The sequence below is a fragment of the Carcharhinus amblyrhynchos genome, chromosome 25 (assembly GCF_965287045.1).
Source record: "Carcharhinus amblyrhynchos chromosome 25, sCarAmb.v2.hapA, whole genome shotgun sequence".
In the NCBI taxonomy this organism is placed as follows: Eukaryota; Metazoa; Chordata; class Chondrichthyes; order Carcharhiniformes; family Carcharhinidae; genus Carcharhinus; species Carcharhinus amblyrhynchos.
The window spans coordinates 38,277,035-38,297,590 of NC_137348.1; the positions used below are offsets into that span (position 1 = coordinate 38,277,035).

At 43.9% G+C, this 20,556-nt stretch overlaps 1 protein-coding gene across 2 annotated transcripts in view; it reads right to left on the reverse strand.

The window, feature by feature from the left end:
* Positions 1-10,840: 10,840 nt before the first annotated feature.
* The window catches only part of abca2 (ATP-binding cassette, sub-family A (ABC1), member 2), a 508,234-nt gene continuing 498,518 nt past the window's right edge, over positions 10,841-20,556 (reverse strand). For both annotated transcript variants that reach the window (XM_080212375.1, XM_080212373.1), the window contains exons 46-49: positions 20,373-20,475; positions 17,439-17,576; positions 13,947-14,153; positions 10,841-10,981 (exon numbers count right to left, since the gene is read on the reverse strand). In XM_080212375.1, coding sequence (XP_080068501.1) covers positions 10,946-10,981; positions 13,947-14,153; positions 17,439-17,576; positions 20,373-20,475 — 484 coding nt within the window. In that variant the 3' untranslated portion in view covers positions 10,841-10,945. The remainder of the gene's footprint in view (positions 10,982-13,946; positions 14,154-17,438; positions 17,577-20,372; positions 20,476-20,556) is intronic.

A 20,556-nucleotide genomic window follows, 5' to 3' on the forward strand; every position in this document is an offset into this window, starting at 1 on the left:
CTAATAGCACATCTTTGGGGTGTGGGAGGAAACCGGACCACCCGGAGAAAACCCACACAAGGACAGGGAGAATGTGCAAACTCCCACAGACACCGACCCAAATCCATGTATCTGCACAGCAAACAGTGATAGTCACTGAGCTGTCATGTTGCCCGTCAGTTGGTCCAGTTTAAGCGTACACTAACGACGTGAAGCACTAGGCAACCCTCGAGGCAACATCCAAGAGCAGCCCTCACATGACCCACCGCATGTATGCCCCTTGTTGGCCAACAAGGCGGGCCGAATCACCTGTGGATTAAAAGAAAAGACATCAATAAACATACACAGCGAGAACAGATCTGTTTCTGCAATCTGTCTCTGAAATTCTCCATCTCTGGAACCATTCTGATGTAGCTTTTCTGCACCCTGTCCAAGGTAGTCATAGCATCATAGAATTCCTACAGCGCAGTTGGAGGCGGTTGGTCACAGACAGTGACCCAAGGCCAGAATCGAACCCAAGTCCCTGGTGCCATTAAACAGCAGTGCTAATCTCTGTGCCACCGTGCTGCCCCAGTGCAATTCTGGATTAACAAATCAAAATAATCCTCCTTAGGGAAGTACAAAGCAGTAAGATCTGCTGGACCAAATCATTGCACCCTTCATTCCTCTTAAACATTATCAATGTTTTTAACCGAGAGTCCGCAACATACATCTCACCAGACAAGATGCTGCAAAAGTTGATTGTGTTACAATATTCAGACACGGATGCCCTCCCATAATTTTCTTGTCCCTACCAAATTCTTGAAAGCTAAGCATCAGGTTAAGGAAGATAACCCACACAACTAAATTCTGCGGCACTCTATTATTCACAGCCTGCTTTGGGGGTGTCCTGATGTCATGAAGAATGCTATATCAATGTGACTTTTTCTTTTTCAATCAATCTAATAACTAAGAGTTGTAGAATAAATCTTACCAAAAACCCATGACAGAAACAAATATATTCTCTTTTGATATATGATTTTAGAATCAGAGTAGTAGAGGATGGAAGAAGTTCATTCACAGCATTGAATCAACAGTTCTTTCAAAAAGCAGTCCATAGGTGAGGCATCTAAACAGATACAAAATTGGCTTCTTGACAGAAGCCAGAGGATGATTGTACAGAGTTGTTTTTCAAACTAGAGACCTGTGACCAGCGGTGTGCCTCAGGGATGAGTGCTGGATCCACCGTTATTTGTCATTTATATTAATGATTTGGATGAGAATATCAGAGGCACAGTTAGTAAGTTTGCAAATTACATCAAGATTGGTGACATAGTGGACAGTGAAGAAAGTCATCTCCGATTGCAACAGGATCTTGATCAATTGGGTCAATGGACTGACAAATGGCAGATAGAGTTTAATTTAGACAAATGCGAGGTGATGCATTATGGTAGATTGAACCAGGGCACGACTTACTCAGTTAATGTTAGGGCATTGGGGACAGTTACAGAACAGAGAGATCTAGGGGTACAGGTTCTTAGCTCCTAGAAAGTAGAGTCACAGGTGAACAGAGTGATGAAGAAGGCATTCGGCATGTTTGGTTTCATTGGTCAGAACATTGAATACAGGAGTTGGAATGTCTTGTTGAAGTTGTACAAGACTTTGGTAAGTCACACTTGGAATACTGTGAAATTCTGGTCACCCTATTATAGAAGAGATATTTTTAAACTAGAAAGAGTGCAAAAAATATTTACCAGGATGCTACCGATACACGGAACTTAGTAAGATAGAGGGTTATAAGTATGCCTAGTAGATAGGGACATGTTCGGCGCAACTTGTGGGCCGAAGGGCCTGTTTGTGCTGTAAGTTTTCTGTTTCTTCTATCTTTCTACTTGATTGTTTGAATTATAAGGAGAGGCTGGATAGACTGGGACTTTTTTTTCTGGTGCATAGAAGGCTGAGGGGTAATGTTACTGTATTTTATAAAATAATGAGGGGCATAGATCAGCTTGATAGTCAATATCTTTTCCTGAAGGTAGGGGAGTCTAAAACCATGGGGCATAGGTTTAAGGTGAGAGGAGAGAGATACAAAAGTGTCCAGCGGGGTAATCTGTTCACACAGAGATTGGTAAGTGTCTGGAACAAGCTGCCAGAGGTAGTAGTATAGGCTGGTACAATTTCGTCTTTTAAAAAGCATTTGGACAGTTACATGGGTAAGATGGGTATAGAGGGACATGGGCCAAATGCAGGCAATTGGGACCAGCTTAGGGGTTTAAAGAAAAGGGTGGCATGGACAAGTTGAGCCTGTTTCTGTGCTGTAAACCTCTAAGACTCTAGTTAGTCCCAATCCCTGCACTTTCTCCGAATATGATGCTGATGATCATTCCAAAACTACACAGGACAAGTGGCTAACCTGGGTGAGGTATAAAGGTTTATTTACTAATATTACAAGTAGGCTTACATTAACACTGCAATTAAGTTACTGTGAAATTTCCCTAATTGCCGCGCTCCAGCACCTGTTCGGGCACACTAAGGGAGAATTTAGCATGGCCAATGCACCCAACAGAACATCTTTCAGACTGTGGGAAGAAACTGGAGCAACCCCCAGAGAAAACCCATGCAGACACAAGGAGAACATACAGATTCCACATAGACAGTGACCTGAGGCTGGAATTGAACTCAGGTCCCTACCTATGTGAGGCAGCAAAGCTAACCACTGTGCCACAGTAATTAGACTCAGTATCTTCAGGATAGAAACATTTTGCTGCAGCTGCCTCACTGGGTGGTCTTTGAGGCAGAGGTTTCGTCCACGTGGACACAAGATGTCACGGAGTATCAGTGTGATCCCAGTGCTACCACTGAGAGTGCTTTTGCCTGAGTTTCAAGACTGGAAGTTCAGAATGCTCTTCGGAGCTGGGGCTCATCATCATTTGGATGAAGTAATGGCAGATGACAATTGTTTCAGTTTGCTGTGTCTTTGAGAAGTCTGTGTGAATATGGGGGGTTTACTTATTCAATGTGAGTGAGCATTACGACATCATGGCCAGGATTTGCTGGTCCTCCTGCCCCGGGCTTTCTGGTATTGATAACAGCCACCAGTGACTGGATGGCAGTTTCCTTGTCTCACTGGTTGTGCCGCAGGGGAACCCGCTGGCCACGGGCTGCACAGCGGTTAGCACTGTTGCTTCATAATAAGAAGTAGTCCAACGCCAGCATCTCCCCATCATGATTACCATCGGCTTCCCAGTGCCAGAGATCTGTGTTTAATTCCAGCCTCAGACACTGTGCGGAGCTTGCACATTCTCCCCATGTCTATGTGGGTTTTCTCTGGAGCCCCGGTTTCTTCCCCCACTCCAAAGAAGTTCAGGTTAGGCTGTTTGGCCATGTTAAATTTCCCCTTAGTGTTCAAAGGTGTGTTGGTTAGGTAAGATGGATTAGCAAATTTTTAAAGTTTATTTATTAATGCCACAAGTAGGCTTAAATTAACACTGCAATGAAGTTACTGTGAAAATTCCCTAGTTGCCACACTCCAGCGCCTGTGCGGGTACACTGAGGGAGAATTTTGTATGGACAATGCACCTAACCCAGCATGTCTCTCAGACTGTGGGAGGAAGCTGGAGCGCCTGGGGGGAAACCCAGGCAGACACAGGGAGAACATGCAGACTCCACACAGCAAATGACCTAAGCCAGGAATTGAACCTGAATCCCTGGTTACTGCGATAAGGTGAAGGGCAGGCCTGGGTAAGATGCTCTTATGGCCAGTCAGTGCAGACTCAATGAGCTGAATGGCCCACTTCTACATTGTTGGGGTTCTATGGTTCAATGGCACATTGAAGATAAAATGAAGGTGGGGATCAAAGGTAAGCTTATTAGCATTTCTACCTGGATGCAAGGTTAATGTGCTTCTTGTCACCATGGGGAAGAAAGCAGATGGTGCCATTTTTGAGATCAGGTTACAGGTTTCCCTTCAAATCAATTAATATTATGGGTAGACAGGGGAGTTTCTGTGCAGTCAGCAGAGAGGAGACTGCCTGGATAAGGGAGCTACCACAGCTGGACGCATGAGGAAGATGGTGTCTCATCAGAGACATACTGTGCAACCAGAATCCTGGGAGATTTATCCCAGCACGGCTGGGCAGAAGATGAATCACTGGAACAGGCTTAGCTGCTAGTGATAGATCTAACAAAACTCTCTAAAAACTGAGGGAAACATCTGAAGATGATCAAAGTCAGTAAAATTATGGGAACCCATTGGAAGCTGGGAGCAACTGTGGGTTGATTGCCAAGAGGACTTTAATTCCACAGAGAATGCTATTGGTGATTGTAGGGATTCTATGATTCCATATTAGTGTAGAAGGAGAGCATTCTGCCCATCGAATCTGCACCAATCATAATCCTAACCAGCTCCTATCCCCATAACCTCCCCCCTCCCCACTCCGCTAATCCACCTGACACTAAAGGGCAATTTATCTAACCCGCACATCTACGGGTTGTGGGAGGAAACCCACGCAGACATGGGGAGAACATGCAGACTCCACACAGTCACTGACCCGAGGCCGGGAATCGAACCCAAGACTCCTGGTGCTGTGAGGCAGCAGTGCTAAGTATAAGGGGAATATCATGTATAAGTTGCCTATTAAAAGAAAATGGTGTTTAGCCCGTAGCATTTTTAGCCATTTTCTAAAGTAAATGTTTTAAAGGTGTGAAATCTGTTTGTGTCATTCTTTCTGCTGGTAGCAGGAAGTTTGAATCTCTTTTAAAAAGTTATTGGTCTCTACAGAGAATAGAACAAACTGTAACCTTAGAGCAGGACAAGGACAGCATTGACTGTAAACATGACCCTGGCCATGAGCTTTTACATGGCTGGCTCCCTCAGTGCCTGGGTTAGTGATATTTGAGGCATTGAGCAGGTTGCCATCTGTGTGGGAGGTCACTGACCCACACTGTATATTGAGAGTTAACTACTTTTCATTTTCTCTTGCCAGAGAGAAAACAGGTGAAGGAGACACAGATTTGCTACGTCTGGAGGCTCCCACATGGTGCGTGATACCATTGACTGCACGGCCACCACTTTATGGCCAGCATGTCATCTTTGCCCTGACAAGGAATCCGTTCCTTCCGTGCCCAGCTCGGGTGTCACACTGGGCAGGAAAACTTACAGCTCAATGCCTGGTACCCTGGCAGCAGGCAAAATGCCTCCATTTGCAGCAGAGCACTGTACCATCTCTATTTGAGTGAACACTGCATGGCAAAGGGTGGTTATTCAGCGACAGGGAGCTACCCACTGGCTGATGAATCCGGTTCACAACACTCACCTGTTCATAATCACGCATAAAACAAAAGCCATGCTGCTGCAACTGATGTGATAGGACAAGGCCATTGGCGTGATTCTGGTCATCTTCTGCTTTTTATAGGCAATCCTCGCCAGGATGGGTGTGAAGATTCATCTTAATCTGTAATGCTGCACAGACATGCCACCATGAAGGGACAAGCATCGATACCAGCTAGCTAAAGAGAGGCGGCTGAGGAAGAGGAATTGCAGGACAGTGGAATCAACGATGGTGGGCATTTTGGAAAGGCACACTGAATACGGTAATCCAGTGTGCAATTTTGAGTTTCGACATTTCATACAGCTTCAACTATGTTTCTGAAACTCATTTCCTGCGTTCCGTCATCACTGAAGAAGAGGATGTTTAATCGGTCGCCTTTGATTGTCTCACTCTCCATTCTGGAACTCTGTGCTAGGATCACAGTGCTTTGCATTGCTCAATTTATCGTGGGAGTGCCTGCGTCTGCCTCTAGGCAACTGCTTAACGTGCCAATAGCCCTTGTGTAGTTGATCCACTGATCCATTGCCCATTCCAAGGTATGTGCAATGACGATCCTAGCAAACACTGCTAAATTCTGCAATACTTAGACATGGTTTAGCTTGATTGTATTCAGGGAATGAAGGATATGCTAGACATGAGGTTACAGATTGCAACAGTTTATAATTCTTAAGCTTCTGTTGATGGCTCACAGATCGTCATCAGTGCCCAGTTTGGGGCTGTTTTATCTGTCCTTAATTTTAACACAGTGGTAGATATAGCACTACTCAATTTTTTTTTAAAGAGGCAACAGAAGAGGCTTATGATTCCTTAAACTGTGGGATCAACAAAGCTCAGTAGGATATGGATGGCACAGTAGCTGGCACTGCTGCCTCACAGTGCCCAGGACCCGGGTTCAATTCCAGCCTTGGGTCACTGCCTGTGTGGAGTTTACGCATTCTCTCCGTGTCTGCATGGGTTTCCTCCGGGTGCTCCGGTTTCCTCCCACACTCCAAAGATGTGCAGGTTAGATTGACTGGCCACGCTTAATTGCCCCTTAATATCAGGGTACATTAGCAGGGTAAATACGGGGGGGCGGGCGGTTAAGGGATAGGGCTTGGGTGGGATTGTTGTTGGTGCAGGCTTGATGGACTGAATGGCCTCCTCCCGCACGGTGGGGATGTTGGCGTTCTATCAGGGAAAGTTCTCTGTTGTGTAATGGACGGGATGCAGAAGATGAGGTGGAAGGCCTGTTCTCATTCCCAATTTCCCAAATGAAAAGGCAAAGCCTGTCTGGACAAGTTTTATACAACAAAACAAATATTTATTTTGTTCTTGCTAGCGATATACAGGCCATTCTGTCATTGCCCTAAACTGAAGGAATTACAGTAATGCAGGCGCGCCTAACCCAACAGTCAGAAATACCCCATAAAAAGACAAAAGACACACACAGGAAATGTGCAAATATGACACTACTTAACACGTCCACTGCTCTCACCAACAGGCACGTCAACAATTCCACTGACACAAATAAATCGATGGTCAAAAAGCGGATCTCAACAGGCCAGACACAGAAAATCTTTGCAAAAAACATACAAGAATGCACGAGAAGAGGGAGACACTGGGCAAAATTAATGAGAAAGCTTTTTTCTAAAAAAAAAATTTTATTTGGGACCGTATTTCAGGAAAAGTCCTGGGGAGCCCTGGAAGATTTAAGAAGGGTGAGACACAGCATGAATGGCCCAATTGGGTACCAAAGTTTAAAGTGGGCATTCACGCACAGCAGCAATGGAGTTTATATCCAGTAAGTGCTACTGTTAATATCGTTGCACTGTTTGTACGCTACTGCTACATTACCTTGTGATGCTCATGGTACCAGGCTTGTATCATCATCATCATCTGCATTAGAATGGACTGGGACCAACCGATGGGTATCAATTCTTTATTGAAGAACATGTATTGATATCCATTTTGGAGTGGCTCGTTAGTTATATGGCTTTGCTGTTTTGGAGGAATGCAGGAAGTTCCATGTTAAAGGAATGTTTGAGAACAAACATAAGGGAAATCCTTATTTTCTTCTGTTAGTTAAAAGAATCACTCAATTGGCAACTTAACTGAAAAGGTATCTTACTATATGAAGGGTTTATTTTGAACAGTCCAGCCGTCCCTAACGGTTCTGCCTATTAATGCCACTGTGCCCATTTCTAAGTTGACGATGTTGTCTTACATTTTCTCAATAAGTGGGAGCTGTGTTGTAGTATCAGTGGAAATGTAACAGCCAATTCTTCCTGGGCTGCTTCAGCGAGCTACAAGTTCATTCACATTTCTTGTGTTCAGTGATTTTCCAGTCCTTCTCCCTCAATAACGCCCATCACCATCCACTGTTAATCAGTATTCCACAAAGAAACCCAGAAGGGAATGTTACAAGAGAATGCCAATAACCCTGTGCAGTTGAACAGAAGAAAGCCTTAAGGACTTGGGGGGCCAATAGTTGTGTTTGGCAACTATCTGCTCCTATTTCTGACCAAGTGTTTCAATGGGAATGCTCACCCCTCTTTACCACATTTTACATCAGATTTTCTTCTTTTGCACCCACGCAGAAATCCATCTTTCTCACGCTTGCTTTTTTTTTACTTCTTGCCAAGTTTTTTTTTAATGAACCTTTCTCTCAGGACAAGTTGCAGCCTCAGGTCCCTTGTGTTTTAAGTGCATGGTTTGAGATTTGACATTACAAGGCTGCAAGGAACAATACAATGTCAGAGTCACTTTTTAAAAACAACATAATTTTTCCACACTTAACGGAGAAATTGTCAATCAAATGTAAATTAAAATGCAAAAAGCTGGAGCAAAACTTTAAAAAAAAATGAGTAAAGCAAAATAATTGAATTTCAAGTTACTTTTAAAACTCTGCCTTCTCAGGTAAAGTCAGAATTTAAAATGCAGATTAAGTTCTATTAATACAAAAAAAAATTCCCTTACTGATTATTCTTTATTTTCATTGCACAGCTTGACATGGAGTTGTACCGAAAGATAAAAATCAACTTAAAAACGCCGTCTCCCCTCCCGGTCCACAATTTCATCATTTAATTCCAAAGCTCTGACTGCCCTAACGTATTAACCTTTTGAAAATAAAAGAAAAAAGGCACTCCCAGTTTCATGAAATGACTGGGACGCAGTAAGCTGAGGTACATTCACGTTTCTAGATTGTTCCAACTGTCTGCCAGGTACTTGGGTGTGGCCGGCGCCCAAGATCACCATCGGACAGGAGGCTCAGCCGCGTAGACAAGCCAAGCTGGCCGGCAGATGGTCAAACGTCGCAAGTGGGCACAGACATTGACTGACCTCAGGTCACTTACTCACAGCACTTCAACAGAATGGGTGGCCAAGGTGAACGTCACTTAGGATCACTGTGGGAAATGCTTTCGGATTAAGAGGGGAAAGAGAAAACGCGGATGAGGCATCCATCCGAAACGCGAGTTGGATCTTGATGCTTCCTGTTTGGAATAATTGTGATTAAATCAGGGGCATTAGTACTGACTGCCCACCTCTAATAACAGCCGTTCAAGGGTTACAATTACATCCTCTGTTGTGTTGCATATGCTTATTTTAAATAAAGCACGTCCAACAGAAGTCGCAGTCCTGTACTCATTGTAAACACTCAGATTTTTCAACATGCACAGATCTGTTTGGGGTGGGAAGCATTGCTTTAATTGGAAACGTTGACTTTCCCCTGGTTATACCATCACCCGCACGTGAGCTTTGACTCAGCTTGCTCTTTGATTTTATGCCCTAAGTTGTGATAGATTTTTCTTTAAAAGCAAATTTATATCCGTTTTAGCTGCCGAGGGCTACAGTGAAGCTTGAGTGTGATAACATTTAAAATGTCTTAATAGAGTTAATTGGACATTACATTTTACTTTAGAGCCAACAGGACCTTTATTTGATTTCTGTAACATCTCTGTGCTTTACTTTAGTCTAGCAGGTATTTGCGAGGGCTGTCGCAAACACATTATCTGTTGGGAACATTTACGAGATCAAGAATAAACTACGTACAAATTAAAGTCAATATATAATTTCAAAGCCTGCCACTTTGCAGATTGCTCATTCAGGACAAAGAAGAGTCGCTCAACTGAAGGCAGCCTTGGAAAATAGTCAGTGGTACCATACATTATCCTGTATCATGTAGTTTGTGCTGTCAGAATTGAAAATATTTTATTCCTTGGTGTAAGTGATCACCATGAGGTGGAATAAGTCAGGTAGGGTCACTAGACTTCAATAGTCTGTTAACGCAAAGAGGATATGGGAATAGAGACTGAAGGACATACTGTGATCGCAAGTTAAGGCAATAGGTTGAAGAAAAATATGGACAATATCAGGGTGCCACAGAAAGATTTTAGTTTACTCTTGATTTGTTTCGAAAAGTTAAGTCACAGCACATGAGTGGGTTAAAGAAAATGCTTATGATATGTCTTATTTCTAAGTAAGAAGTCTCACAACACCAGGTTCAAGTCCAACAGGTTTATTTGGAATCATGAGCTTCCAGAATGCTGCTCCCTCATCAGATCAGGACTCACCTGATGAAGGACCGAGACTCAAAGCTCCTGATTCCAAATAAACCTTGTTGGACTTGAACTTGGTATTGTGAGACTCCTTACTGTGCCCACCCCAGTCCAATGCTGGCATCTCCATATCATGGTTATTTATAAGTAGTCACACTGGGTTTACTCAAAGGTGTCAGGATGTGCTTAAATATACACTTTTCTAGAAACAAAATTTGAAAAAATATGAGCAAATTTTAATATCTAGACTGCTGCTCATTGCATAATAATTCGATAGATCATTCTTCTCTAATTATGAAATTGTAAAACCTAATCATTTATTGAAAGTTGGACTGTCATTGATGAACAAACTATCGATTCTTCCCTATGATGCATGAATTTACTGTTCAACAAACACTAATAACAATTTAAGCTGGCTCTTAGCATTTACATTACTGTTACGTGTGCACTAAATGGCGTGGTACTTCAGATTTTTACAAGGTTAGGCCGAATTTGTAGTCTGGATTTCATTGTAGAGATTATAGGCCACAGGTAGGCCCCCGATACATTGAATAGTTTCATGCATTTGTTGTAACGATAAGGATTAAATATCTGAGTGTTTACAATGTTTTAATAATTGAAAATAAGGATCCTAATTTTTGCTTTTCACTTCTACACTTTTCTTAAAAATAATTTTTAAATATTCCAATACAAAGCAGACATGTATTATACACTATGTTTCTGACGATGCATCAAAATAAAACAGCTCTGCATTAAATAAAATGCAACACTCATGTTCGTTGGAGATCTACTTCGCCAGAACGACCCAGAAGCAATGCACGGGTACCAAAACCGCTCGTACCATCGAAGCTGCGTTTTCTGCTGGTTAATGGGTTCAACGCCTTCCTCTGAGTTACTTCACCGCGAAGTAACTACCGACCACACAGACAGTCATTTCCACCATTGCCACCATACGCCAACGCCAACACCACCACCCCTACCCAACCCCCCCCCCCCACCCCCACTTCTAAACCCCAGCCCCTTCCCAGCACGGCCTGTAGTCTTGCGCTGGGATGATGCAAAGTTCTCAAATGTCCTGTACACAGTCTTCAGAGTTGGAAATCGTCACAGGGTTTCAAACTTTCAGCACAGTGTGTCCGTGTTGAATGAAAGCTGAGCCTGAAGAAATCAGAGAGAAGAAAAAATCATACACTGGTGACAATTGTGTCTTTAGGAAATGTACTTTAATCATGCTTCTCTATAGGATGTTTCGAGCAGCATGCTGTATATGCCTTCTTGACTACCTTCTCCGCCTGCATTGCCACTTTCAGTGACCTGCGTACTTGTACACCCAGATCCCCCTGCCTATCAATACTCTTAAGGGTTCTACTATTTATTGTACATTTCCTATCTGTATTAGATCTTCCAAAATGCATTACCTCACAATTGTCCGGATTAAACTCCATCTGCCATCGCTCCGCCCAAATCTCAAACTGATCTATATCTTGCTGAATCCTCTGACATTCCTCATCGCTATCCACAAATTCACCAACCTTCATATCGTCAGCAAACTTATGAATCAAACCAGTTACATTTTCCTCCAAATCATTTATATACATTACAAACACATAAAGGTCCCAGCACTGATTCCTGAGGAACACCACTTGTCACAGTTCTCCATTCAGAAAGGCACCCTTCCACTGCTACCCTCCATCTTTTCTGACCGAGCCAGTTTTGTACCCATCTTGCCAGCTCACCTCTGATCCCACGCTACTTCATCTTCTGCACCAGTCTGCCATGAGGGACCTTGTCAAAGGCCTTACCGAAGTCCATGGAGACAACATCCACTGCCCTACCCTCATCAATCATCTTCGTCACTTCTTCGAAAAACTCAATCAAGTTCGTGAGAAGCGACCTCCCCTTCACAAAACCACTCACTAATACGTCCACTTATTTCCAAGTGGAATAAATCTTGTCTTGAAGAATCCTCTCCAATAATTTCCCTACCATTGATGTAAGGTTCACCGGCCTGTACTTTCTTGGATTACTCTTGCTACTCAAGCGACAGTAGAATTCTTCAGGCTAGGATAAGGACAGTAGTGGAAAGATTTTCAAATAGATTTACTTTTATGGAAATTAGAATTTGCGCCTCGATTATTCAACTCAAGAGTCAAATTGGGCATTGTTTTAAAGGAATTCAAGACGGCAGTAGGGTTGCGCAGTTTTAACCACATCACAAGAGCCTTCCAGCTAGAGAACAATGGGTGGAGATGCTTCTGGCATCCACTACTTAACGTATTAAGCGGCATAACTCTCTGAAGCTTCTCTTTTGCTTAAAGGGCCCGACTATTAGTTAATTATATATTACACCATATTATACAGCTGCCTTTCAATGGACACACTCTTCGCTTTGATCAGCTTGTTGCAATTCAACTGTCACGCAAGGGTGAAAATACTGGCAGGCAAATCCTTAGTTACTGGTGCAGAACGACTGTTGCGTTAGAAGTCAAGGTGCAAACGTTCCCTCACTTTTACCCACAGTGGGAGCTTCACTCGCAAGGTGGGAAAAATAGAGTTGTATGCTTTTCATGACACCCCAAAGTCCCTCAGCAAGAATGGTGGGCGAAAGGAAAGGTTGCTACTGTATGTGTGGCACCCTTTTTGAGTGAGTCGCTGACTGCAGCGAGTGCCACAATTATGAAGAGCCTCTCCCATTGGCACGCGTTTGTGTCAAAGGGAAGCTGCCATTTTAAGGTTTGCGAGTTGGCACGCGGACAGTTTGTCTCCTCCAGTACCACCACCCCCCCCCCACCACACCAAATAAAACATTTTGGAATTGAACTGAGGCCGCGTTCTCCAGCTATACACGGGCAGCAGACATAGCACAAAGTCACTGCTGTGGAAACCACCCATGTTTCATTTCAATCTTCCTCTGGCCGTAAGCAGGAGACAAGCCGGCTAAATGTATTTTGCTCATCTGGGTCCGTCTTGCCACAGGAAAAAGGCAGGTGTTTTCGTAGACATGCTTGGGACGAAGGATGTGATTTTAGAGGAATTTGCCCGTGGGTCGTCAATAATGACACAAGTTCCTCAACAATATGAAGCTTTGTTGCATTCCAAGAATAAAATTCACCACAGGCTTACAATAATTGACACTGAAATTAGGACCAGAGGTTAAACGTCTGTCTTGTCCCTCGAGATTGGACAATCCTGCTGAAGCAAACAGCAATTTAAAATGACCCATCGCATCTGCCAGGGGAGAGACACGCCAATGATGGGCAGACGGGGAGGGGTCGGGGGGGGGGGGGGGGGGCGGCATAAACTCTAGCTTGGAACTAAGATTAGAAAAACAGACGTTTCTTGTTTGGGATGAAAGGTTGATGGCACGGGCTATCAGCTTATACATGGGCTGCACCTCCTCTCGGGTTTTTTTATAAGAGGGTGGAAACCTCCACCAGGCCAGTGCATGTCTTGGCTCGTGTTGGATCGATAGAGGGCCAAGGGATAAGGGGACCAGGAATTTATAATTAATGGTGGGAATCAAAACTAATCAGAATGACATGTAGACCAATGGACCAAAATCCTATAGTAACCCCTGATTGAAATGGGAACAAAGAGATAGCAAATATATTTATAAATAACGAAGGGTGGGGGGCAGGGGGCAGGGGTATTTGATGAAGAGAATCATAAAATCCCTACAATGCAGAATAGGCCATTTGGCCCATCGAGTCTGCACCGATTCTCTGACAGACCATCTCACCTGGCCCCATCACCCGCATGGTTCCTTTAAACCCACACATTTGCCATGGCTAATCCCTCTAACCTACACATCTTGGGACACTAAGGGCGAATCTAGCACGGCCAATCCACCCAGCCCGCACATCTTTGGACTGTGGGAGGAAACCGGAGCACCCAGAGGAAACCCATGTAGACACGTGGAGAACTTGCAGACTCCAAATGGACAGTGACCCATGGTTGGAATCGAATATGGGCCCCTGGTGCTGTGGGGCAGCGGTGCTAACCATTATGCCACCATGCTGCCCAGGCACTGGGGCATTGTCCCCATCTTACAATGATGGTTTGGCTGGACCTTTGGTCTAATGGTACGTCAAGTCCTCTAATCACAACTGCACTCAGTACTCACACGCTCCTCCTCGAAGCTGATGAGCCCTTCGTCATCACTCTCTAACTCTTCGGGCTCTTCAATGGTCAAAGCCTGTAGTTCTGTTGTGGTGCCCCTTGGCCTCAGCAGGCTGAGGATGCGTTTGATGGGTGACTGTACACTCCCCGTGCTGACAGTTTCCTGCTGCTCCAGGTTGTCACTCTGCTTCTTTGCAAAGTTTACAAACACCTGCAACAAGTCGACAAAGTAGAAGAAATCCTCATTAACAACAATAACTTGCATCTGTAAAACATCTTTAACACCACATGATATCAAGAAGTGGAGAGGCCAGTGTTGGAATGTGGTGGGCTCAGTAAGAAGTCTCACAACACCAGGTTAAAGTCCAATTGGGTATCACATGCTAACCATTACCAATTGCAAGATAATGGTTGGAATGTGAGTCTTAAACTTGGAAATTGTCATCAGTTATTTTGAAGATTGTGCCTTTGTCTATATATGCCGTGTTTGTGAAACCTACATCTCTACTCACCTGAGGAAGGGGCAGTGCTCTGAAAGCTTGTGATTCCAAATAAACCTGCTGGACTTTAACCTGGTGTTGTGAGACTTCTTACATGACATCAAGCCAAACGATTTGGGATAGATCACTAAATGCTTCATCAAAGAATTAAAGTTTTTTAATTAAATCAAGGGACTTGGGCATTACTGGCTGGCCAATTATTGCCCATTCCTAGTTGCCTGAGAGCAACTGAGAGTCAACCACATTGCTGTAGCTCCGGAGTCGTCACATGTAGGCCAGACCAGGTAAGGATGGCAGATTTCCTTCCCTAAAGGACATTAGTGAACAAGGTGGGTTTTTCCGACAATCAACAATGGTTTCATGGTCATCAGTAGATTCTTAATTCCAGGTATTTTTTTTATCAAATTCAAATTCCAGCATCTGCCGTGGCGGGATTCAAATCTAGAACCCCAGAGCATTAGCTGAGTTTCTGGATTAATGGTCTAGCGATAATACCGCTAGGCCATCACCTCCCCACATCTTAAAGGAGCACCTTAAAGAAGGAGAGAGCTAGATGGAATAAAGGAGGCAATTCCGGGACTCTCCAATGTAACTTAAGGCTGAACTTTAAATCCAGAAGTCTTGTTTACATATCAGTCACGCTGCTTTGCCTTTCGGTTGAAGGGTTATGGGAACGTTCCAAATAAAAAGCAACTAAGATAGGGCAAAGAATACCGTTTGGGGAGGCACACTAGCTGTTGAACTGAGAGATCTTAGTCTGAAACAGGTTTCGCCCACTGGCTGGGCATCTTCTCTCACTGCTGGCTCAAGGTATCTACCATGAAATGAGACTGAGCATGTTCAAAGCAAATCCTTTTCTTGAGTGCCTGCATGCATTTATCGTGATTTGCTGCGTCATTTCGAGATTTATCATAGAATCCTACAATGCAGAAGGAGGCCAATTTGGCCCATTGAGCCACAATCCCACCCAGTCCCTATCCCCATAATTTTATGCATTTACCCTTAATAGTCACTAAGGGGTAATTTAGCATTGCCAATCCATCTAACCACACACCTTTGGACATTGGGAGGAATCCCATGCAGTCACAGGGAGAAGGTGCAAACTCCACATAGGCAGTGACCCAAGCTGGCAGTCGAACCCAGATCCTCGGCACTGTGAGGCAGCAGTGCTAACCACTGTGCCACCGTGCCGCCCATTTAGTGCTGGGCATCTGGTGAGGAAAACGTTACAGAGGGTTGGGAAGTTGGCTTCATGGCATCCTGCCTGGAAGTGGTTGATACGAGCAATGGGTGTCTGCACTTCATGCTCAACAACAGGCAGAGAAACAACGGGAAAATGCAATACTTGTTTCCAGATGTGGCTTCCAGTTCAGGCATCTGAGGAGTCAAACTCAGAGAGGCACACTGTACCCGAGCAGTGTGCAAAACCAGGTACAGGAGAGCTCAGAATGCCAGTAATTTTTCTTCAATAGTTAGGTCTTCTATATTCCTAAGTGAGATTTAGTGCTTAACTGTGGGCACAATTTTCTTTGGACTGATCAGTTAATGGGCAGCATGCTGACACAGTGGTTGGCACTGCTGCCTCACACACCAGGTCTGATTCCCGACTTGGGTCACTGTCTGTGTGGAGTTTGCACATTCTTTCCGTGTCGGTGTGGGTTTCCTCCGGGTGCTCCATTTCCTCCCACAGTCCAAAGGTGTGTGGGTTAGGTGAATTGGCCATGATAAATTGCTCCTTAGTGTCAGAGAGACTAGCTAGGGTAAATGCATGGGACGATGGGATTGTGGTCTGGGCAGATTCAATGGGCCGAATGGCCTCCTTCTGCACTGTCGGATTCTACGATTCTCGGAGGTTACAAACTCGTTCAAGCATTTTTCACTTAAGACCCTGAAAACTACAGAGACAACCTTATCAGTTTAGACCAAACTCAAATGAGGTCTAAGGGTTGCACTTAAAGAACTTTAGTTTTCATCATTCATCACAGGGTTCAGACGCTTTTCCAAATGGAATATTTTCAATTGAAATTTCCCTGCCCCCACTTCCTCCCTCCAATCTAGAGTTTAACTGGCATTTGATCTCATCTCTCCCTGACTGAACCCTATCCAATGTGGGTGGACGTAACCATTGCGGCTGTTTATATTATGTTGTGGACAAGTCTGAGCCTGTCTGACCTGATGCCAATTAACTTTGGCCAGAAATACCCAGTTAGCTCGCACAGTCAGAAAGTAACACCAAGGTTGCTGGTTCGATGCCTGCACTTGCCAATGAGACTAGTCGGTCTAAAACCAAGCTATAAAGATAAAGATACTATATAGACCTATAAAAGACCTAGCAGCATTGTAAAATGCTATATAGACAGCATTATGTGATGCTATAAACTGCAAGAGCAACAGGTTTGTCACCTGAACCACAAAAACAGAAAACTAACCATAATCCTTTGTTGACACACACTTTGTCTTGACCTGCCCAAGTGTGACGTTAAGAGGGCTGCCTGGTGGCTGGATTATTGGAATGTAACTGCCAAATGAGGTGGCTGAGGCAGATACGTTAGCGACATTTAAGACTATCTGAAAAGACACGAGCAGTCGTGGAATAGAGGGATACATGCAGTTGGTTTAGATAGGACAATACAATCGGCGCAGGCTTGGTGAGCCAAAGGACCTGTTCCTGTGCTGTAGTGTTCTTTGTAACGCTGTGGGTTATATAAGACATCTCAATGTCTGGTTACTGATGTTTGAAGCATATTGGATGGTGAATTTTAAAAGGAACATACCACACTCCAATTGCTCGGGTGACAAGGTCCACCTTGTACCTGTGGCACTTGGCCACACAAATCATATAAGTAACATCCTGAACATTTTCATGTTTTTGACTGATGTACGTCAGCTGCTCATTGGCAAGCAGGCTAACTGCATTATGTGTTATAAAGATATCTTTGCCAAACATTCACAAATTATAATTACCCCCTTCTCCCTGCGCTGTGGGTTTTACTCACATTGTCCAGTGTCGTTTGACTGACGGAATAATCTTCAATTCCTAATACATCGACTACTTGCTCCATCTTACTGAAAACTTGGGCCAGCGAGATGTTTTCGGATTTCAGCTGGTATTGCACTTTGGTGTGGTGTCTCTCCTAGAATCAAAAGAAGTCTACGTCAGAACCGGAATGAGTTTATTGCTGCTAATAGCGGCTTCACAAAACGGGGTCCCAACTCCAGCACTGGAGCAAGGCATCACAATCACAAATAAACAGATTTGGATTTTTTTTTATGTCTTTCATGGGATATGGGCAGACCCAGCATTTATTACCCAGCTTTAATTGCCCATGAACAGAGTGGCTTGCTGGGCTATTTCAGAGGGCAACTGAGAGTCAACCAGGTTGCTGTGGCTCTGGAGTCACATGTAGGCCAGATCAGGTAAGGACAGCAGATTTCTTTCCCTGAAGGGCATTGGTGAACCAGATGGGTTGTGTATAAACAACAAATTAATGATAGTTTCGTGGTCACCATTACTGCGAACAGATTTTTTTTTAATTAATCGATTTTAAATTCGACAGCTGCCTTGATAAGAACTCATGTTTCCAGAACCTTTGAACTCCAAGCTCAGTGAAAATACCAATACACCTCCATAATGATCAGCATTTCACCAAGGATATTGTGAATATTTTTCTTTCACTCTGCAAAATAGGTTTGAATTGTAAGTTGCAGATCACACACCACAGCACATTCATATTTCATCCTCCAGCATGCCTGCTTTATCTGATCACTTTAACTATGAGGCCACAAGCTCTCTCAAATGAACATAACAGGTCCCATAGCACTATGTTGAAGAGTAGGTGAGTTTTCCCAGGTGTCCCGGCCAATATTCCATTCCTCTCTGTCTGCACACTGATTGCCATAATTCTCCAAATTACAACAGGACTACTTCATGTCAAAAATACTTTGTTGGCCGTAAAAAAAACTTTCAATTTCTTGAGGTCATAAAAGGCATTAATTGCATATTAATTGTACGCAAGCGGTGGCAATGCACAACTTCCCTGGACGTGACAGACAAATAAACTGAGGTCAAAAGAGAAAACGCTGGAAAATCTCAGCAGGTCTGGCAGCAAATGTAAGGAGAGAAAAGAGCTGACGTTTCCAGATGTCAAAGCTGAAAGGCATAGAAAGTGAGAGATATTTATACTGCAGGGTGAGGGAATGAAAGTCATCAAAAGGTTTCAGATTCCAGCATCCACAGTAACTTGCTTTTAAACAAACTGAGGTATTCTTTCAGAATCAGTATGTTTGCACTGTGGGACTGTGAAAGAGCAGAAGGCCCATTAACTTCCGATATAACTCCAACCCTCCAGTGGGACTGAATCAGTGCTCCCTGCTGTCTTTGTTTATATATGGAGACAATACAAACAAGAAGATAGTTTTAGAACTTCCTCATGGAAACGTTTGTTCAACTTTCATGGCCTTCACTTCTAAAAGCGCCAGATAAAGTTGGCGAAGGTACTCCTTGTGTTTACTGTTCCAATTTGCCCCTAGCACATTGAAGGGCATAAACACAGGAGATGTGGGTTAGCAACATCACTGGCCCTCATTGAAAGGCAGGTCAGTGATAGCACTCATTCTAAAGGTCATTGTTTCAAATCCCTCTTCAGAGTCTCTCCGGAGACTTCAACACATGACTTAATTGGTCATACAGGGCAGAATTTTACCAGCACATCCGCCCAAAGTTCGTAAGATCCCACCTGAACCAACAGAAAATATCATTCTCTGAACCTTAGGAGCAGGCAGGCCAGTAAAATTCCGTTCATGGTGTCCGAGGTGCTGATTTTTGGGAGAGACGTTAAGATGAGGTCTCGCTTACTACCACACACGATCCCATCTTACTATATGGACAGAATGCCCAGGTCGATATTTATGCATCAACAAAATCTGACTAGAAACATAGGTGATCTGACAGTTAATCTCACTGCTGTTCATGGGAGCTTGCTGTGCACAATCTGGCTGTCTCAATTTCTCACATCACACTTCAGTAGTACAGAGCTGCGGGTCAAACCGAAATTGGAAGTGGTGTTCTCGGGAACTGACAGAAACTACTCCCGTCCCAATTTACTGCCGGAGAAACAAAGTAACCGAGAGTTTAGCCCTAACAAAGCGCAAAAACTAGGATGGAATTTTGGCCATTCTTATTCACTACAAGTCACAAATAACCTTAAGGGATCACTTTGTTGTCTCTTGATATTTAGTGTTTCAAGCTTATTCCCAAAACTTTGGAAAAGTTAGAAATGGTTTGTTGGAAAGGATCCAGAGGAGGTTCACAAGAATGATCCCTGGAATGAAGGCTTGTCTTGTGAGGAATGGTTGAGGACTCTGGGTCTGTACTCATTGGAGTTTAGAAGGATGAGATGGATCTTATTGAAACTTATAAGATAATGCGAGGTCTGGGTAGAGTGGACGTGGAGAGGATGTTTCCATTAGTAGGAAAAGCTGGAACTAGAGGGCACAACCTTAGGCTAAAGGGACAATCCTTTGAAACAGAGATGAGGAGGAATTTCTTCAGCCAGAAAGTGGTGAATCTGTGGAATTCTCTGCACAGAAGGCTGTGGAGGCCAGGCCATTGAGTGTCTTTAAGACAGAGATAGACAGGTTCTTGATTAATAAGGGGATCAGGGGTTATGGGGAAAAGACAGGAGAATGGGAACGAGAAAAGTATCAGCCATGATTGAATGGCGGAGCAAACTTGATGGGCCGAGTGGCCTAATTCTGCTCCTATGTCTTATGGGTTGGGCGTTCAACTAGAAACTGAGTGAATTTGTCTGGAGGGAGCACCTTTGCACTGTGTGTACAGGGCCCGTGCTCATTCTACATGACACCAATCCTTTCCTGAGACAACCCGGAGGCAAAACAAACAGGAAGATGGTTTGCAAGTGGATTCATACCTTCAAAACTGCTTCAGGGAAATTTCTGTTGAAAAAGCGGACGACTTCTTTCACATACAGACTGGACTTGGTGCGGACAGTGATCATGTAGCCATCGCCAAATCTGGGAACGAAGCAAAATGGAAGAGTTGCTCAGTCTGAATGTTAAAATCAGATGACTATCAATCTGAATTTCAATGTTGAC